Source organism: Geospiza fortis, unplaced genomic scaffold (assembly GCF_000277835.1).
Source record: "Geospiza fortis unplaced genomic scaffold, GeoFor_1.0 scaffold78, whole genome shotgun sequence".
NCBI classification, from domain to species: domain Eukaryota; kingdom Metazoa; phylum Chordata; class Aves; order Passeriformes; family Thraupidae; genus Geospiza; species Geospiza fortis.
The window spans coordinates 4,568,813-4,589,304 of record NW_005054339.1 but is presented as its reverse complement, the minus strand read 5'-3'; the positions used below and the strand labels follow the sequence as shown (position 1 = coordinate 4,589,304).

The window sequence follows — 20,492 nt, the reverse complement described above, 5'->3', positions numbered from 1 at the left end:
CACCTCTTTTTTCTTAATGCTTGTTGATTCCTCTGAATCCTTCCTGTACCTGTACTTTGAATCCTGTATTATGGAAGGATCTAGAGTCTTACAGTAAGTAAAAGTGGATGAATTATTTCCTTTAGTGACTGTACAATAAAACAAACATACATGCTTGTTTTGGAAGAAGAATGGGAAAAGATAGTTATCACTTTTGATCTCCAATTTTAGTTGCATTTGCTTCTATTTATTGATGCAATAGGATGCTCTCTCAGTTTCTATGTGTACATGAGACAGTAGATTGATGTTTCCAATCATGGAATAAAGATAATTTTTTTAAAGTCACATATAATAGGTACTAACCAGAGAATATTACTGCATATCCCAGTAAATGACATACATTTTCCCCTACTGATCGACAGTTCATAGATTCTTTTCCTTCTTTTTATATATTTTTTCCTCTCTCTGAAATTATTTGGTATATGTATTTTCTCTTTAGGTAAAGTCCAAATTTTATTGGATTTTTTAATATACTGTGATAATACTTTATGCTTCTGTACTGTGCTGCTTTCCCTGAGATTTCTCTAGTCTTCAGTTGATGCATTTAACAAACTGAATCACACAGAACAAATAATGATGTGGGAAATACTTGCACATTATGTGAGTAGACCTTTGAATTCTACCACAGACTGACTTGCTTTCCTTAGCATACTCTGGGAAAGTTTAATTACTGTGTAACAGCTGTTCAGAAGCTTGATATCAATGTAAATTTCATGTCTTCATTAATATAATTTTTTTGCATTTGCAGCTTTATAACTATACAGTGGTGGATATGGTGGATAGACTATCAAATGAATGGATAGTCAGAGTGAACATATGGGACTAAACTGTTTACAGCAAGAATGTCTTCTAGATTTTAAAATATTCCTCTATTCTTCCACTGCTTACTCCTTAGGACAGAGATTTGTTGTAAGAAAATGTGACTTTTTTAGTAAGATACAACATAAAAGCAACTCTTTTTTGCTTTTATATAAGAGCAACTCTTAGTGCTCTTCAGGGGGCTGAACCCCATGGCTGTGCTTTCGCTGTCAGTGTTAAAGTATGTGATACTTTGCTTTTGAAGGAATAGTCCTAGTTAATGCTTGTCCATCTACTTACTTATAATGAAGAACAAGTGAAAGTTACTGGCATTGGTTGAGGAAGCACTTTTGAGGCAGTCTCTTTCAAGCCTAAAGGCAATCTGCAATGTCAAACTGTTGAAGCAGAAATTCTCTTTCAGTGGGCTCATTTAACTAGTGCAAGTTCTACTTAAACTAAGAATTGCATTTAGGTAGTATCATGACTCTAAGGAAAATTTCCCTTCTCACTCCATAGGCTGAAATTCTAAATAGCTGCTGCAGAGCCTGTTAATTTTCAAATATTGTGCCTGATATGATATTTAATAACTGTACCATTAATAACTTTTTATCATTTGGTAAAAAAAAATTGATATAAATCAATAGTACTCTCCAAAAACTATATCTCTATATTAAGTCCACTACAACTACTCAGTAATATTTTTACAGTCATGGTAAAGTAATTTAATTTTTTTTTATCATTTGGTAAAAAAAAATTGATAAAAATCAATAGTGCTCTCCAAAAACTATATATTAAGTCCGCTACACCTACTCAGTAATATTTTACAGTCATGGTAATTTCTTTTTATTTGTTGTTGTTTCATTACAAATTAAGCATGCACACATTCACAGACACCAGAAGGAGATGTTGGGATGTCTGTAGACATCTATTTTGTTGAGTCACTACCAAAGCTGGTTTCATGTTCTGGGACATCCTGAGATGTTTCTGAAAAGGACCATATGAGCCAGAACATTTACCATGAGTCTTACTAATAAAAATAAATTATGTGTAAGTAGCCATTTAGTTTTATGTTTGAACTATGCCTGTTTTTTTCTGTTTTGATTAATAGTTACATTACTTTTGTCTTTTGCTATCTATATCTCTAAGGCAGAAGCTAAAGTCTGAAAATGAATACTAAGTAGTCATAGATAATGCTCATGTTGGATGAATTGCTTATTAAATCCCTTTTTCTTGTTTAAAGTAGACTGTAACAGTACTTGGAAAATTGTTTAGTAGGATTTAATTTGTTAAAATACAAAGATTTTTTTGGTAATTAATGCAAATGATACATACAAAAGTACTGTTTTCTCTCCTATGTTTCAATTTTAAATTTATATAAAACTAAACTTATGTTATTGATTTACTTCATTGGAATTGACATAGTCTGTGCTTCAATATGAAACAAAGCTTGAAGACTTCTGCCTATAGAAATTTAGAATAGAGCAAAATGAACGTTTGGAGTAAAAAACCCCATTGTTACAAAATACTTATTGTCTGAGCTATTTAAAACTCAAATAGAGAGAAGAGAGGGAAATACTTGCTGCTAAGTTTAAATATATGGCTTTATGGTTTCATTTGCTGGGACCGAGAAGTCTTAGAAAATGTTTCTCTTCCAGGTTCTTAAATTCTCTTCTACTTTAATGCTTTAATATCTCTGAAGGCAAATTGTTACAGCATGGAACATTTTCTTTGATTATATAATTTTCTTGCAAGTTCCTTAGTACAGTACCTTAATTTTGACAATGAAAGGAGTTTTCTTTTGAGAACTTGGGTTACTGGAGACTTTTAAAGCCTGTCTGGGGGTGAGATTTAATTTAATCCCTTGAGTATTTAATAAGCATTCCTGAGACTGTCGCCAAAAGGTGACAAGATTAGCACTTGAGTTTATTGACAGGATGCCTCATAGGAAAGACATTTATCTGTAAGGGTATTGTTTTAAAAGGAGGAATAAAGTCTGGGTTAAGCCCTGGGAATATACACACTTTCTGAAATGCAGAAAGAATAGAGCACTTTCTTTTCATCCTGGCACAGGGAGTAGCAGTTTACAGGGGTAAGAAATAGATGTTGACAAAACTTCACAGTAACTAACTTCCTATCAGAAAAAATAAGAACTTGAGGATTAAGATGGTCTTGACAGTCCCTGCGACAAACTGAATTCAGGCATGCTCAAAAGTCATTATTCAGTAAAAGAATTGTATTCTTACATAAATGCTTGTTCCCAAATACATTTGTGTGTGGGAGAATGACAGAGGTTACCAGAGGGTTTGTTGTTTCTGGATTTAAAAATCTCAGGAAGAACTAAATCATATCTTGTGTTCCAAGATTTTAGCGTGTGAGACCTCTCAATCTCTTTGTCTCCTGTAATCTTGTTGAGAGAACTCTGTGATTAACTGGTCATAAAGTCTTGTCTGCATCAGTAGGTCTTGGCTAATCCTGTGCCCATCCCAAAGGACAAATACTCTGTGGTACTGATTCTGCTTTAGCATACCCCAGTGTGGTCCTGTTCCCATCAAAGTATTTCCTTCAGGTTTATATAGCACAAATAGAAGAATAATTAGATCCTTTCCTCTTATTTTATCTATGGAGTATGTATTGAGTGGCTTATTTTAAAGCAGTTGTGATTCAATGGGGATGTTTTTAATTTGCTGCCCGTTCTCTTTTACCTCTGAGGAAAGAATTTTGTAAATGCTGAATAATTTTAGAACATGTTTTCTTGGTTAAGGGTTGGCTCATATTTTCAATTAGTTTTAAGAGGAAGGAAATCGTGTAAATGCTGTGGAATTCAGATAAGCGCTGTGCATAGGAAATAAGTACTTTAATTTAGGGTGCCTAGAATTGGTAGGTCAAGCTGATGATAGTAAAGGAGCAGATCTTAACTTTGTTTCAAAGAACATGTAATCAATATTCACTCTCCTGTTTTATTTCCCTTTTACTGGAGAATTTGTTTTGGTGAAGCTGAAATGTGCAATTGCTTAAGTATTCCACAGGGTGTCATGAGGCAGTTGTTGGAATCATTAATATTTGGATGAAGTAAAGAAAGAAACATAGTGTGCAGTCCTCTGAATGCCAGTTAATGTAATTTTAGATGTGACTAATACACATGCCATAAAATAAAAAGTTCTTAACTCATTAACACATGTATCATGTTTCTGTATCTGTATAAAATATACACACGAAGAAAAATATTGCAAGAGGTCATTCACAAGAGTAAGCTATTCTATGTCAGGTCTTCCCAAAAAGACCTTTCTATATATTCCTTAGTATTTTATAGTTTACACAGCAAGTGGAATCTTTGGCTCATAGCAGTAATCTGATATACCAAGCGGTGTATATATTAAAAAAAAGGAAAAAGAAAAAAAGGTACGAGACTTGTATTTGACATACTATAAAGAATTTCTAATTGAATTGTGCTCCTTCAAATTTACTTTCAAATTTTGTTTTAATTTTTATTTAAATTATTTTTAAATTTAATTTTTTGGAAACACACTTTATGCAGTGCACACAGCTGTACTGTGGATTTTATGACTTGTTAATTGTAGATATATATGATGTCAAAACTTCAGGATTTTTTCTCCCACACTTGTATAATGTAGTAGGAGGAGAATTTTTACCTAGGTGTGCCCCAAATTAAAGTGTATTTGATTATGGTGGTATGTTCTTGCATATGGAGATCAAATTTTTATTAACGTAACTGTTGATTTGTGCAGAGCTGCACATGCATTGAATTCAACTTCAGTTTGTAAAGAAATCTTTAAAGTAACTGTAAAAGCTTCTGCTTCTCTTAAACTCTGAGTTGCTTTAAATGCAAAGATATTGGCTATGTGAAAAAAAAAATCATTATAAAATGAACAGGAAAACTGAATTCATTTCAGTAGCAAGGGAATGTGATCCAAAGTGAAAAAAATCACTGATGAAAGTAAGAGTTTGAATATCTGTTGACAGTAATAATTTGTCTAATGTTGACAACGTATTTAAAACCAGTTTTGAACAAATGATACTTCATGGATTTTGTCATGTTTTCTTATATTATCTGAAGCGGCATACTAAAATAACAGACCAGTTAATTTTCTTGTTGCTATTTATTTGTATGAAGTCTTAAGTAACAAATCTTGGGTTTGTGCCAGTTGGTGCATAATAATGAGTGGCACTGAGAGTGCAGGATGGAGGGAGAGGGATTCTTCCAAGAGACAATTAATGAAATTTTACACATCTGACACAACACACACCCCCCTGCATTCTGCCCAGAGGTCACAGTGCCTTCCAGCCACAGAGGGGGATTGCCATCACAATCAGCAGCTGAGTGCTTTTATTCACATTTGCTTCCAAAGTCCACAGTGCTCTGTGGACAACTTCTTGTGCAAAACCTTTGTGATTTAACTCTTCCTGAATTAACCACTATAAATCATGACAGTGTGCTTATAGGTACTTGAGCAATATGTTCAAATACTTTCTAGATGAGGAACTAGTTTTATTTAAAGAAGTTAAAATATCCAAAGTAGAGTGACGTACTTGACGTATTCGTGGAGGTGAAGAAAGTGAATGGAAGTGGTGCCCCTTGAGATTTTTTGTTTGGTTGTTTGTGGGTTTGGCCTTTTTAAGAATAAACATCCTGATCTCTGCCCAGCTTTGTTTTCCTTACAGCAAGGCATCATGGAAGAAGAGATTTTAGATAGGCAGGTTATAATCTTTCTTCTTCCTCATTTTAAGGCTCACTCAGATTGGTTTGCCTCACCCTTTTTTTTGTCCTTCTTATTGAACTAGAATAATCTAAAGGGGTAATTCCAGACATACTTTGAATTACTGAGATAACACAGTAACTTAAACTTGAGTGATTAATATCAGAAAATATTTAAATAATAAAATACCTGACTGCAGTGAGATTTTCCCTTTATTTTATTGGAAAATTATACTTCTTCAGCAAAAGAAAACAAAATAGAAAACTGAAGTTTAAAACTGTTGATGATATAGCAGTTACACACCTGGTGGTTGTAATGAGGCATGTGTATCATACGTGTGATGTGTATGCACTCAGCATTGGAACATTATGAAAAGGTTGATGATTATTGTAATGTTTTTATTTACAGATTGAAAATCTACAGGAGCAACTTAGGGACAAAGACAAACAACTAACTAATCTAAAAGACAGAGTGAAGTCGCTGCAGACGGATTCCAGTAATACAGACACAGCACTGGCAACCTTAGAGGAAGCCCTATCAGAAAAGGTAAAGTTTTCTCTTGAAAACCTTTATGTGCTGCTCTTGTGGGTGAAGTGTGTGCAGAAAATGTGCTTCTAAGTTGGCCTGACAGCTCCCACAAAGACTGGGGGCCTTGTCAGGGAAGCAGGTGGCCCTGTTGTGGTAGGATGAGCAGGAATGACTGTCCGGGGATGAACTGACACTTGGAGGGGAATGAGTGATGTCCTTTGAGTGCTTATGGAGAAAATGGCCCAGGACATGGGAAGATTTTGCCTTAGTCAATGAGGTGAGTGGTTATTCCCTGAAAGAACTGAAAGGCATTGGACACCTGACTTTAAGAAGGTAGAATTTTGAGCATTTTTCTGTCTTTGTGATCTTGATTATCCTGTTATTTTTCCCATTAACAGTTGGTTGTACCAAGTGTTACCTTGGCTTGCTGTGAGCACTATTGGCTTCCTACACTTCATTTTTAAGGGAAACTGTTTAATAAAAAAAAAATATTGAGCATTCTTTTTTTTTTCCATAACAAACTCTATGCCTTTAATTTGAAAATAACTAGGAGGAGGGTTAAACCTGGACTGTTTAAATTAGTGGCAACATTCCTACCAGTTTCAGTGAGGTCAGGTTTCTTCTTTCAGTTCACTTTGAATACGAGGTAATGCAAGTGAATTTACATGCCAAAAAAATTAGTACAAATACCCACGTTTTTCAGCTCACAGATCTTAATATATACTACTTAAATGTGAACAGTAAAGTAATATGTGCCATTCTGCGGTGTGTAATCCTATGAAGGTATTTGTGACTGCATACAACTTGAAAATGCTGCAGTGGTGTTGGCACTGACGCATGCAATGTTAATGTCATATTTTTTATTTCTTGTGTGTTTAATTGATTTTCTTGCACTTGCTTGGTCAACAACATTGAAAAAAGTTCTTATTGGTATCGATTCATGTGGATAAGCATTTATTTATACAGAAAAATTATACATTTCTGTAATCTTTCACTGCTAATCTGGACACAGTGTTCATCAATCTCACAGCATGGTAATAAAAAATGACAGAAAGTACTTTTTAATCTGTTTTCTCTCTTTGTAAACTGTCTTTTCTGGAATAGTCACTTTCCCAAAATGCCCATAGAGGCAGCTGAGGGTTTTTTAAAACAGTCCTTTGGGAAGCAGAGTGACTTTCATAGGAGTAGGAGGCAAGCACCGCTGCCGAGTTAGGGTTCAGATTAGCTTTGAACAACGGGGTGCTTGATCTGAGAGCATGAGCCACAATGAGGAGAAAGTTTCCAAGCTCTCGGTAGGATTTTGATTGTTGTACAGGGAAATCGCCCTCAATTTCTTTTCCATTGTAAGTCCTTGAAGGCCACACCAGGAAGGGCAGATTTTTTGAAGTCGAGGGTGATTTCTGGGATGAAGTTACACACCGAAAGAAGCTAGTTGCCATCCTTTAGAAATTCCAAATGGGCAATTACACCTGGCTTTCTTCTGTCTTCTGGCAGCTAAATACTTTGACAGTGTCTGTTTACACATGTGCCTCATTCCTTTCTGTGTCCAGCCTCCCAATTCCTCCTGACTGCTCTCAGTAACTTTGTTATGCAGCAGCATTCTTCAGACCTACAGACTTTATCAATAGCTATTAAATATTTCCACTGGGAATACTAGTAGAAATATGGGATAGAGGTTTGTCCAAATGGGAAAAACAGGAACCCTTAGTGAGTTGTTTATTAACAAGTGCATCAATATAAGTGCTTTTATCAATTCAGTATGTAATGCTGTCAAGAAAGGATGATGCTTTCATTTAAGAATACCTGGTTTCCATTTAGTTTGTGTGCTTTGTTTTTCTTTCTAGAAATTGTATTAGACCTACTTTTCAACTATGTAATTTTGTGTTTATACTCTGAGATTGGGCTGTTTTTTGCATTCTATAAATTCCTAGTCCATTCAATAGTTTTTAGAATTTTAATTAAAAAACAATGAATAAAATTCTCCAAGACCGTCATGGGAAGCTCTTTTAAAATAGAAATAAAATTTAGTCATAGAACTTTAGCTAACCACAATTTACTGGAGTCTGATTGAATTGCTTTTCTTAGCTTCTACAGGAAGAAAAAGTCAAATTAAGACATGATCATATGATATTAATGAATTATAAAGCTATTTTTAAAGTCCAAAACTCAAATGTTTTCCTGCAGTTTTCTTGAAAATACACAGATTAAGATTTTGGCTCTGAATTAGAAAACGTGTCTCCTTATTCTTTATGAAAATAGATTTTTCCAAGTATCTGTCTCTTGATTTTTTTTCATATTTAGTGATTAGGTATCTTGGGAAAACTAAATGAGAAATTAATGTAGATATAATAAAACAATGTCAATTTTTCCCTCTTTTAATATTATAATTTTTCTGATGATATTGCTGGTGTGATTTTTCCTCTTGTCGGGAATCAGAAACAAATCAACTTCAGTCAACATATTCATTCAGCTATTTATCCCTAATTTCAGAGCCTCTCCTGAGCACTGAAAACTTGTACCAACAATAATAAGGATTATATTGCAATTAAAAAAGAAAAAAAGGTTTGAAAATCAGACTGTGCAAAAGTGCGATCAGCTGCCTTGATGTTATAACAAGAAACTTTTCAAAGAATATCTCAGCTCTTGGACTGGCCCAAAGCAGCTCAAGAGGTTGCTTTCATGAAGCTGATATTTATAAAGTTGGTCCTACTGTAGCAGCATACAGCAGATAAGCAATGGAGTATGTCTGATAATGGAGCTATATGCTGGGGCAATTCAGCTCCTGCTTCTGTGATAAAGTGCCAATAGATTAGACCTGTGAGGTCCCAGATTAGTGCATAAGGAAAGCTGCCCAATGCAAACAAGACTGAAACAAGAACACATTGTTGGGATTTCTGCAAGTTAGCTGTTAATCAAGCAAAACATGGTTTATTAGGGCCTTTTAACACGTTTTTGACATTTAGCCTTATGCAGCTGACAGATAAATTAGTCTTCTTTTGTGATTGACTGAGAAAAAAATATACTGTTCATTAAAAAGATGAAATAATGTTATGTTTAATTTGTTGTAGATGAAAAAATCATTTGGGTAAATAAATCTTCAAGAAGGAATTGGTAAAAAATTAATTCTGAATATAACCAGGTGGAATCTGAATGTTCATGATTAATAAACTGTTCTACTTTATGGAGGCTGGCATGTTAATATTAATATTCAAAATATTAAGAATTTACTTTGTTATTAGGAATAAAGCTGAAGTTATTTAGTGTCATAAGTTTAGATTGGAAGGATGTTAGAAATCATCACCTAGTTTCAACCCTCTTGCTGTGAGCAGGGACACCTTCCATTAGACCAGGTTGTTTCAACCCTCAGATCTTCCTGGCCCTCCTCAGGACCCTCTCCAGCACATCTGTGTCCTTGTGTGGGGGCCCCAGAGCTGGAGCAGTTCTTCCCCAGGTGGGTGTCAGCAGGGCAGGAGTGCAGAGTCACCTCCCCTGACCTGCTGGCCACGCTGCTTTGGATGCAGCCCAGGAACACAGGTGGTGCTCTGGGCTCTGACTGCTCATGGCTGGGTCATGTTGAGCTTTTTGCCACTGTACACAGCCAAGTCCTCTTCCTCTGGGCTACTCTGTCTGTTCTCTGCCCAGCCTGGGATTGCCCTGACCCAAGTGCAGGACCTAAATTATCTTGCTTCTGCTGCCCCCCTGGCTGCCACTGCCCAATGATCCCTACCAGTGGTTCTCCTGATACTCTGCTTAAAGACCTGCTGGAATGCAGTTCTAGTGGTTATTTCATTGTACCCGAAGTATTTTTCTCTAATTGGTGTTTGCATCCTCCAAGTATTGATGAAATGTGATTTTGTAGAACATAATCAGAGCTTAATGAAACCCTACTACTGTGTCTGCTTTTTCCATTTCACCCTTTGAATTAATCACCCAATCAATGGCTGGTGATTGTCAGCAAACCTTGAAATAGTTATTGGAGATCAGCAAAATATGCAGAAACATGACTGAGTTTAAATGTCTGTATGGTTACTGTTAATTAGACAGAGTAAAATCTTCCTTTGGGTTTCTTAATTTGTATCAGGTACTTTTTCTGTGTCTTGGACAACTGTTTTTTTGACGTCTCAAAATATGCTACATGTAAACTGTAAGTTGCTGATAGTTAGCAAGTGGCTGATTAGGTCTGGAACTTTGACATCTTATTGCAAGCGTTGGAGAGTAATAACAAAATTGAAGCTGAATAAACTGGTTATGGCCTCTGAGGAAACTATTCATGGCTTGTTTTGAACTTTTTTTCAAGATTTCAATCACTTATGAATGCAGGAAATACATTATTGAAGTGAATATCTTTCCACATCTATCACAAAACTAAACATACTTGTATCAGTATAGCTCTTTAATGAAATTCCTGTACTGTGTTACTCTTATAAAATATTTAAAAACTTGATCTTATGATTTTGAAATCTAGAGAAATCTTGCATTGACTTTAATACCATTAACTCTGCTTCCTCTGCTTCATCCTCTGCTTCTGCAGGTTTTTTTTTTTAATAAGTGCTACATAATGCAAACAAACTTAATGCTGTGTTTTCCTAAAATTATTTCCAGCTTTTCTGTTTTGCAATTCTTTCCCTTGTTAGGAAAGAATAATAGAGCGTCTGAAGGAGCAAAGGGATCGAGATGACAGAGAAAGACTTGAAGAAATTGAATCTTATAAAAAAGAAAACAAGGACCTGAAGGAGAAGGTTAATGCTTTACAAGCTGAACTGACAGAGAAAGAGGTCAGTCTTTTCTTAAAAACTCTGCTCTTCTATCTATGTCATTATGATGAAAGTGCATTAGCATTACTCTTGAGTCGTGTCAAGTACTGAAATTCTGCCACTTCAGTGTTCGGCTTGAGAACTGCTGTTTTCTTAAGCATCCTTCACAGTCCTCATGTGTACATAAAATATTGCTTCAGTTTTTACGTAGTTGTGCATCATAATCTCTACTTTGTCCTTTACCTAAGCTTCCACTAGGCTCAAATATTCAATTGCTGCTCCTGTTTTTGTTTGTCAGTTGGAGAAATAGTTTTCAGTGTGTTTGTACCTCCAGAATATGACATGAGCTCGTCTGTACTATGAATGTTTGTTGTTTCACTGCATGCCAGCTCCTGTGGTTCCAGTTGTATGCACAAAATGGTGTCTTTTGCTATCAATGCTTATCTTTGAGCCAGTTTTTTTGGGGGGAGGGGGAACAGGATCCAAGTGATTGCAGAATTGGCAATGAGTTAGTGTTCTGGTGACTAGGAATTAACTTTTTACTCTTGGTCGTTTTGCAGTCTAGTTTAATCGATCTCAAAGAACATGCATCTTCATTGGCATCAGCAGGGCTGAAAAGAGACTCCAAACTTAAGTCTTTAGAAATAGCCATAGAACAAAAGAAAGAAGAGTGTAGTAAGTTGGAAGCACAGTTGAAAAAGGTAAGTTCCATCTTAAAACAAACAATCAGCAAAACAAAAATCAGCATCCCATACCTTCATTTTGAAATTATGAGCTTATTTACTCTTCTGGAGTAAATCTAGAATCTACCCATCTTATGCTGTTTGCTGATGCTTGCATCAAGTACTGCTTTTTCTCAAGAGGTTTGTACCAAAGCCACTAGTGAGCCTCAGAAATTGTCCTCAGTAGCTCTGTGAGGGAATTCTGAGAAGCTGCAACAAATAGATGAACTGAGAGCAGGGCATTGGAGGGAAAAAGGCAGAAAGGAATTATCAAACCAGCAATTTATGTGTGTGAATTAACACCAATTTTAAAAGTAAACTGAAATGTTTCCAGGATGAGAAATAAAAAAGGCTTGTCTAAGAAATGCTGGAATTCATAATTTAAAAAAAACAGCTTCTAAATTGAAAACTCTAGCTAGATTTATTTTGATGTATTTTTGGCTTTGTTCGTGAACACATGTTTGTGATAATTAAGCAAAATATTCAAAAGTTTATATCAGCTGGCAATTCAGTATTTCTCTTCAGCAAGATGTGGAAGCAAGCATTTAGAGGAAAACGTACAAACCCTGTATTTTATTACATGGTTTTACGTAAATTGCTGCAATAAACTAGATTTTGCTTAAATGATTTGCAAGTGTTTTGATACCATTGTTTCTTTGACCTTTCTCTGTGTTGTAGTAATGTCTGCTCTCATTGTTCTCATTACGTATTTGATGGGGTCAGGCATTACGTTTGCCTTCTGCAATTCATGACTAAGTGTACATCAAGTTTTGGTTTTGTTGTTTTTTTTTTTTTTTAAATATTGATATAGTTTTTCATTTTCTGGTAATTAATGTTTGTTCTGTGAATGCTATCACTGTTAGCATAATATTCTGACACTCTTTTTACCCAGGTTGAGTAGTATCCTGCTCAGAATTAAGCATTGTTTCAATAGCCTGACCTGTGAAGAAGGTATTGCAAATTATAAAGGATAACAGCGAGTAAACCTCATACTTGTATTCTGTCTTAATCCAGAATGAATATGTGCAATTAGGTGCCTGCATTAGATCCTTAGTTGAGAGGAAAGGAAGCTTTTTTCAATAAACATATACAAATGGAAACACAAATAATTTAAATGGCTGATACCTTAAAAATGCTATTGACAGTAGAATTAAAATCTCCAAAAAAGGTTTATGTGGGAAGTAATTTAGTTTGCTTTAGTTTATTAGAAAAAAATGTTTACTTTGCACTCCACTTCAACAGATACTTCATTACAATCCGAAATGTATTTTTTTCTTCATTTAAAAATATAGTTAAAAGAGCCCTGGAAGCACAGATCACTTAAAAAACCCTCATCAAAATCCTCTTGAAGGACTTGAAATCCTAAGTCAATCGTTTATAACTGTAGATTTAAACACATCATACAGTAATGGAAAAAGAAGCACTTAAAGTCAGAGAGTGTCTGGGATGTCTTTTGTATAAAAAGGGAGCATGTTTCTTGTGTATAAGTACGAACAATTATTGAATGAAAGTTGAAAACATAATAGTTTCATTATATCATAAATGCAGCATAAGGCCCCAATGGAAATTCACCCCCCATTTGTAGTAGACCAGGTATTTCCACAATAAAATGCAGTTACAACCTTCTTTCTGGGCATGCTTAATTGAACAGAAACAGTGACTGTTAATGACAGTAGACTCCAAACAGTCATTTTCAATTCACATTTTCTTTAATGAAATACTTTATGTTCAGACCTGTAAATACCCTGCGTTAAAAGTAATTGGTCCCCAGAAAAATACCTGCACCGTGTTCTCACTCCTCAGGAAAGTGAGTGAAACAGAAACCTGGGTCACTCTTGCACATGTCTGGCTCAGAGGAGGAGGGGACAGCAACAGGGTCATAAATGAACCCACATGTCCCATGAGTGTGCTCATGTGTGAGCATCAACCTCTGCAGGAGCAGAGGCATCTGGCACAGTTTGCTTCTCTCTTTCCAAACCCACTCCAAGGGGCTGTGTCCCTGAAAAAATTCCAAGTAGCTTACACAGTACTCCTCTCTAAAAATATCATGGAGGAGGTACTTTGTTATGCTGCTGTAAAATAGTCATAGTTCAATGTTGATTTATAAGTTTTAACAACTTAAGCTAAGAAATATGTAGATAGTGCTCTGTGCACGCTTGCTGGGAGTTAGTTTTACATGAGCACTAATGGTGGTAAGTGCTGTGTCTGAAGGAAAATGTGCACAAGGGGCAAGTCCAAACTGAAATTGTAAATAAAAAACACCAAAACAACTTCCGGAGTTTCTCCTCCCCAGCTTTCCCTGCTTTCTGGGTTTTTTTGGAGACAGCAGGATTCATTTATTGATAATAAAGATGGATTTTATTGGATCTGATTAGATCCAAATATTTTTTAGTACTGCATAACTGGATCTTTTACAGTTCGGCAAGGAGAAATATGCTGATTCTAAACCCATGATTTCACACAGTAGGCACATTGTAAAATTAATGAAGAGGATATTTGTACAAAGTAATTATTCATGTGACTGTGCTATATTTTGGTATAAAAAGTAACGTTTTAAATTATAGACAGGCTTATTGAACATTTTGTGACAAATATTATGGATTGAAATTCATAAAAAAATTTAAAAGAAAAAATTCTAAATACCAGAGAATGGTCAATGCTTTTTTCCCAAAATTCCATAGATTTTTGTTGACTTACTTTGTATTCCTACTTGTGAAAGAACAGCAGGAGGATTACCTAATAGGTAGCAAAGTGTTTTTTATATATGTGTGTATATATAATCTTTATTATCCACTCCAGAATTTCCTCCTTTTGTTGCTTTTCATTATCTTAAATTTACTTGCTTACTGACATATTTGCAGTTGCTAAAGTACTATTTGCTAAGCTGTACTGTTTGAAAGTCATTCTGCATAGAAAATTCAGTATTGTATTAAACAAAAGGAAAGTAATAAATTTAATGATACTATTTAATTAATCTTTTATTATTACTGTCTTTGAAGCTTTGGTGATAAATTGCAGCCTCAGCCAAAAGCACTTCTCGTGATTCATTGCTTGAGACCAGCACTTAATGTATCATCAAAAGTGGACACCTCTCTTTATTTCATGGGTTATTTAACTTGAGAAAGGGAAAGTAACACAAACCTTAAGTTTCTTACTCCAGCTATTCTTTTTTAGGAGCCAAAGTCAACATTTATGTTTCCCCAGTGCCTCTCACTTTCACCAAGGAATGTTTAGAATCTTAAATTTCTACCTTTTTTTTCTTTTTTCTTTTTTTTTAATGACATGTTCTTCTGTGCAAATGCACTGGTTTTGTTGAGCTAATGCTGTTTTCCTGGATCTTTCCTTCTTTTCCTGTCTGTGCTTCACTCCCTACCAACTTTGCAATGTAGCAAGCTGAGCAGTTGTTCAATCAGATGTACAATCCAGTAAGTTCATGTTTAAAATGCCCGCTGTAACATATGGAAGCATGAGGATCCATTCCCTTACTGTGTTGTGCTCTTCCTCTGTGGAGCTTTGCAGAACACTCCTGGTGCTCATTCTGCTTTACCATTATATCCAAATAAATGAACTTTGTGGACTTGAAGGCCTGTTTAAGAATCCAAAATGTATTAAATAGGTACATACTGTGTTTCTGAGAAAACAAATGTCCTTTAGGTCCTCAACTTCTCCATTAGAAAATGCATGCAGAAATTTTTTTCCTTTTGCTTTGCTTTTTACTTCCTCCTTGCACAGTACTTTATTTGATCCTTCAAACTTATATAACTCCTAATTTATTCAGTTTATCTTCAGTGACTGAGTTAATTAGATGAATAAGAATACCTAGGAAATGACTGGCAGTATTTTCAAAAGTCCGTATGACTAAAGTAGATTAGTTCTACTCATGAAAATGTGTATACATTTAGCATACGCACATTAGGAACATGGAAACTTTGTAATTAAATGAAGAACATACTGAAATATAAAATTATAAATGCAAAAGGCAGTCTTTGCAAAAGCAGAGTATTGCTTTGGCTTGTTTACCATTAATATTCTCACAAATGCCTGCTTTAATTGCACAATATCTCTTTTAACTTGACTCCTTCAACCTGAGGAAGAGCAGCAACAAACCTTTTCTCTGCAGAGAGGAGTTTCCATCTTTTTGGCTGAGACTGTTACATTTAATGTGCTGTGAGCATCACAGGACAGAAAAATGATGTAACTGTAAGAGCAATTTAAAAGCTATAGTTATAGGATTACTAATAATCCTAGTCAGAATTACTATGTAATTTGGATAGTGTATATATAGAAGAAGTGGCTTTGTAGCTTAAGTAATGTGATACTGCACATTAGAGGAGGAATTGCCATCACTGGAGTCAGTGGGAGCTTTGGAATCTGTTATGGTTGAGTTTTGTAGCTCCAACCATGTCATGGATATGTCATGACTTTTGTATGGAAAAAGAGATTCCCACACAATCTGCTCTATTTATTTTTGAAGTTATTGGTTACCTTGTTTAGAATTTAGTCATAAATTGTAGCCCAATAGCATAAAACCTGATATTATCACCTCTACCCTCTGGCACAGTGCTGGAGAAAGAGCTTGTCCCTTTCAATAATAAACCCCTTTTTTTCTTTATCATCTTGGGTCACTTTTGTGGTAGTTATGTTTTAGTCATGTCATTTGCACTGCTCCTGTACGTGTCTTTTCAGACTGGAGTCTTTTTACTGTTGGTTTTTAGCTTGGTTTTCGTAAATACTGGCCAGTCATTAGCTCAATATTAGTGATTCTGCTGTATAGAATTCATTTGTTACTTCCTAATCTGTTTGTGTGCAGTATTCCAAAGTCAGTCCTTTTCTTAACTGTTTTTTCTGCCTTTATGTGGTTAATTTTCAAAAGGACAGCCTGTTGGAAGTTGCAAAGCAATGGATGCAATATCCTTTAGCACCAGGCAGCACTCATACTATACCCACAAGATGATTTTTTAAAATAAACTTCTCTTGCTCACCTTCTTTTTTCTCCTACATATATGAGAATAAGTTGTAAATAAAATTGGACATACATTTCTTCATGTTTTAAAGGTGACCTTTTTGAAATACCCAATGAGATTTTGTGCAAAATTTATTATAAGAAATTACATTATTGCCTTTGTGCTGTCATTTAAATATCATGCTGTACTGAGTTTGGAGTTCAGGTGAACCTTTTTCTGAATATTAAAGACTAAATTCCAAGATCTTCTATAAGAGAAATGTCAGATTAAAATTTAAACTTCTTGCGGAATACACTATAAATTACTTAGAGCAGTCCCTAAAGTTAAATGAAAACCTCCTGAGTTTTAAGGAGACAAGAAATTTTTTGTGACAGGAATCTTTTTTCCCAGTTTATTCTTGAAAGTAATAAAATTTGAAGGATCTTACAAAGTAATAAGTATCTTGCATGTAAATTCTGCTGTTCCTATTTTTTTAATTTTAAGTACCCACTTGATTTCTGTGTATGTTTGTGTCTGAAGCTTTAAAAATGAAATACTTATCTATCCCTCCATTTCTATTATGCAGAATAATACATGCATGACTGTAGCATAAGACTTTAATAACCTAAATAATTCATGCTGCATGTCTGTGCCACACTGTTACGATATTTCTGTAGGAAATTTGTGGTTTACATAAGGAAATGTTACTTTTCTTCTAAACCATTTGCAGTGCTTATGAGGCAAAGATGAGAACAGATGTATAATTAATGTAAAAATTTGTGACATTCTAATGGTAGAGTGATATGCTATTTTTACTCAGTTGTAAAAATAACATACAGCATCACAGTCATAATAGTTATAATATTGGGAGAAAAAGCATCATAAAAAGAGTGGATTAGTTTGCAATTAACCTAATCTGTACACACAAGGGTTATCATTTGCAGATACAATTTAAGAAAGCTGAAAAATACACATGGACCAGTCCCTCTTACTCATAAAAGCTCCATAGAAACAGAGAATGTGTTTTCTAAGTTAACAGAACTTAGGGAGTAAACAGGGGACAGAAATTCAACAGAAAAAGGAGATGACAGCAGAAATAGGCAGAGACTTTCTGATTCATGTGGTTCATGCAGCTTCTGTCTAGAACTAGATCCAACAGTTCAATCTACTGCCTAAAAAAAGCCAAAGAAATCTGCCCTGTCCTGGCAGGAGCAGGGTCAATATCAATTGAGCTGCCTTTTAACTCCTTTGGGCCTACTGTTTGACCTCAAAAGTCAAGTTCCATCTGTCAACAAATCACCCCTGATCTGCACACAACAAATGCAGAAAGGTGCCTAGGTCAGATCCAAACACATCTTTCAAAGCCATAAAATAAAATGGGGCCTTATAAGTAATTCTGTGCCTCTGTCCTGGCCATGTCAGATGGATTGTGTTTTGCTCTTTTCTAGTATCAGCAGCTTTGTTTACAATGTGAAGAGTCCCTTAAAGGGAATTGCAGATTAAAGTACCACCTGCAGAAAGATCTTCATAAAAATTGTTTTTGTTCTTGCTCTCCCTTTTAAACTGACTTTACTTCTTCATTTGGGCAATACCCTTGTAGAAATCTGGTTCCTGACAATATTCCATAAAAGATTCTCTAAGTGCTTTGAAAAGTAGAGGCAATTGGATCAATTGGTGGTTTGCAATACTGGCTTTTTTTTTTTTTAGATTTTTTTTAAGACCAACCTTGTAGTAACTTAATGCTTACATTGATTTATATGTGACATTGGTTGGATGCTTAATCACATTTAATCATACCTTCTAAGTTCCACTTCATGTTGGGGAAATGCAGTGACCCAGTTTGTGCTGCAGAATTTTCCAAAACCACATCCCACAAATACAGAATTGCATGAGTACCACAGGAAACAAGAACTGAAAATACTTTTGCACCTTAATGTTGATTTCCTTAGCATGCTGTTGAGCCAAGATTTAAAGGGCTAAACTGAGGAATATATTTATTATTTCAGGTGGTGATTTGTTTATCAGCTGTGCAGTAGGTAATTTTTTCAGTACATTTCTGAGCTGCTGTGTGTCAGGAATACCCATGCAGTAGAACATTTGGCACCTCTGCATTGGTGATGCTATCATGTCCTTGCCCAGTGATGCATTTTCCTTGTAGAAAGTGCAGTGTGGCAATGAAACATAAAAAAAGAAACAGGCTTCTCTCCCTCATCTGCATTGCTTCTTGCTCTGGGGTAAGAGAAGTGTAGAGGTACATGGGGAAAAAAGTTTGGGCTGAAGCTGAGATGTACTTTATGCTAAAGTGAAGACTGGTTAGAGGAAGGAAGGTGGGTGTTTCTCCTCCCTATGAAATGATGGAAGAAAGGCTGGTATATAATGAATTTTGTGCCAAAGTAAAGGGAAAGGGCAGAGAGGTGACAGGGAGTTACATGAAAGAGCAATAGGCTTTAGAGAGGAGCTGTGAAATTCTGGATTTACCCTTGGGAGACAAGGACAAATGTGAAGAATAGGGAACAATATGCTTTTTGCATAAGTTTCTTAGTATCTTGAAGGTGGGATTTGGGTTGTATTTCATTTTCTAGAGAGAATTTACCAATGGAATTAAATTATTCCTTGCAAAATTACATAATTTTAAAGTGTATAATATTGTAATAGGGTTGATGGACAGTCAAAGTGTTTTCTCAGATAATTGGCCTTGAGTCTGAGTATTTCATGGACTTCAAAAATAACAAAGCTAGTTGAAAGTAAATTTCTTGATACAATTAACAACTAGTATAAAAGAAATCCAAGTTTATTATTAAGAAAGATTATGAGCCTGAAAAGGAATCTGTTGCTGACATCTCACTCAAACAGTAAAATCAAGATACTCCTTGAATGTTACCTTGAAATGAGTTCTGGGTTTAAAAAGTCCTATGGGATGGAATTCCGGACTGGACCATGTACCAAAACAGAGATTTTGAAGAGCAAGGTCAGTAGGTTTATTAGGCTCCTCATATCATTCCCTTGGCTTCTTTTGGTGATGAAATATTTCTTCTGAATAAAAACCTCCAAGTAGGATAAATAGCACTTCAAATCTGCTATGTTTTTCTTATTATCCTCATGCTTAAATGATATGTTACATGCAAACCCTCTAAGTTTTTTCCCTACTCATTTCATTTTTTTGTTGTATTTATAGTAAACTCAGACTTGTTCTTCATTTATACAGAAAATTTTAACCATTGCAAAGGATATGGACCTTCTACTATCTGTAGTTTATATTAGTTCTTTCCCAAACATGCATGCTTCATTTTGATCTGCATTTCTTTCATTGCTTGCTTGCATTGTCCATTCCCTGAAATTAAGAAGGATAAGTAAGTCCATGTCTTCTCTGTGTACTAAGATAGTTGGAGGACCTTCAGTTCTAAATACCTTGAATTTCTGTAAAAAATCCTGTATGTTACCTGAATTTTCTATGTTTAATGTGCACTGCCTTAAACTACTTCTTTTTTCCTTGCCTGCTCTTTCAAGATGCCAATTATGAATAATGGGAAGCAAGGGGTAGGCTAAGCATTGCAGTGCATCGTTGTTTCCATCTGTCTGTGATTATTGCAGCCAACAGTTGAAAGCACTCGGTGCCAGGTCGTGCTCCCATTGAAGTTAATTGGGTTTTTGCCATTAGGTTTGATGGGAGCTGGCCTGGGCTCTGCACTGTTGTTGTTTTCATTGCTCTCTCTTGTCTGTGGAACTCCCACCCATCCATGCATGTGTTTGCCAGGTTTGTGCTGTTTTCACCAATGGGCTTGTTCCTCTGATGTTTCAGGTTAAGTATTAATGGTAGGCTAAAAAGGATTATTGGGTAAGATGTCTGCTGAAAGCAGCTTCTTTAGTTTATTGGTTTAAAAATCACCTCTGCATTAAAAACAATTTCTTTCCTTTAAATTCTTTGTATCAAACTGCATTTGAGACATCTGGTGATACAGATATATACAATATGTATATATATGTATGTGTGTT

The 20,492-nt window shown here is 35.3% G+C and overlaps 1 protein-coding gene across 5 annotated transcripts in view; it reads left to right on the top strand.

The window, feature by feature from the left end:
* The window catches only part of ERC2 (ELKS/RAB6-interacting/CAST family member 2), a 405,766-nt gene that overhangs the window by 132,870 nt on the left and 252,404 nt on the right, over positions 1 to 20,492 (top strand). For 3 of the 5 annotated variants that reach the window (XM_014307629.2, XM_031058192.1, XM_031058191.1), the window contains 4 exons: positions 5,961 to 6,098; positions 10,715 to 10,855; positions 11,395 to 11,535; positions 14,946 to 14,981. In XM_014307629.2, coding sequence (XP_014163104.1) covers positions 5,961 to 6,098; positions 10,715 to 10,855; positions 11,395 to 11,535; positions 14,946 to 14,981 — 456 coding nt within the window. The remainder of the gene's footprint in view (positions 1 to 5,960; positions 6,099 to 10,714; positions 10,856 to 11,394; positions 11,536 to 14,945; positions 14,982 to 20,492) is intronic. The other 2 variants (XM_031058194.1, XM_031058193.1) reach the window with 1 other exon arrangement.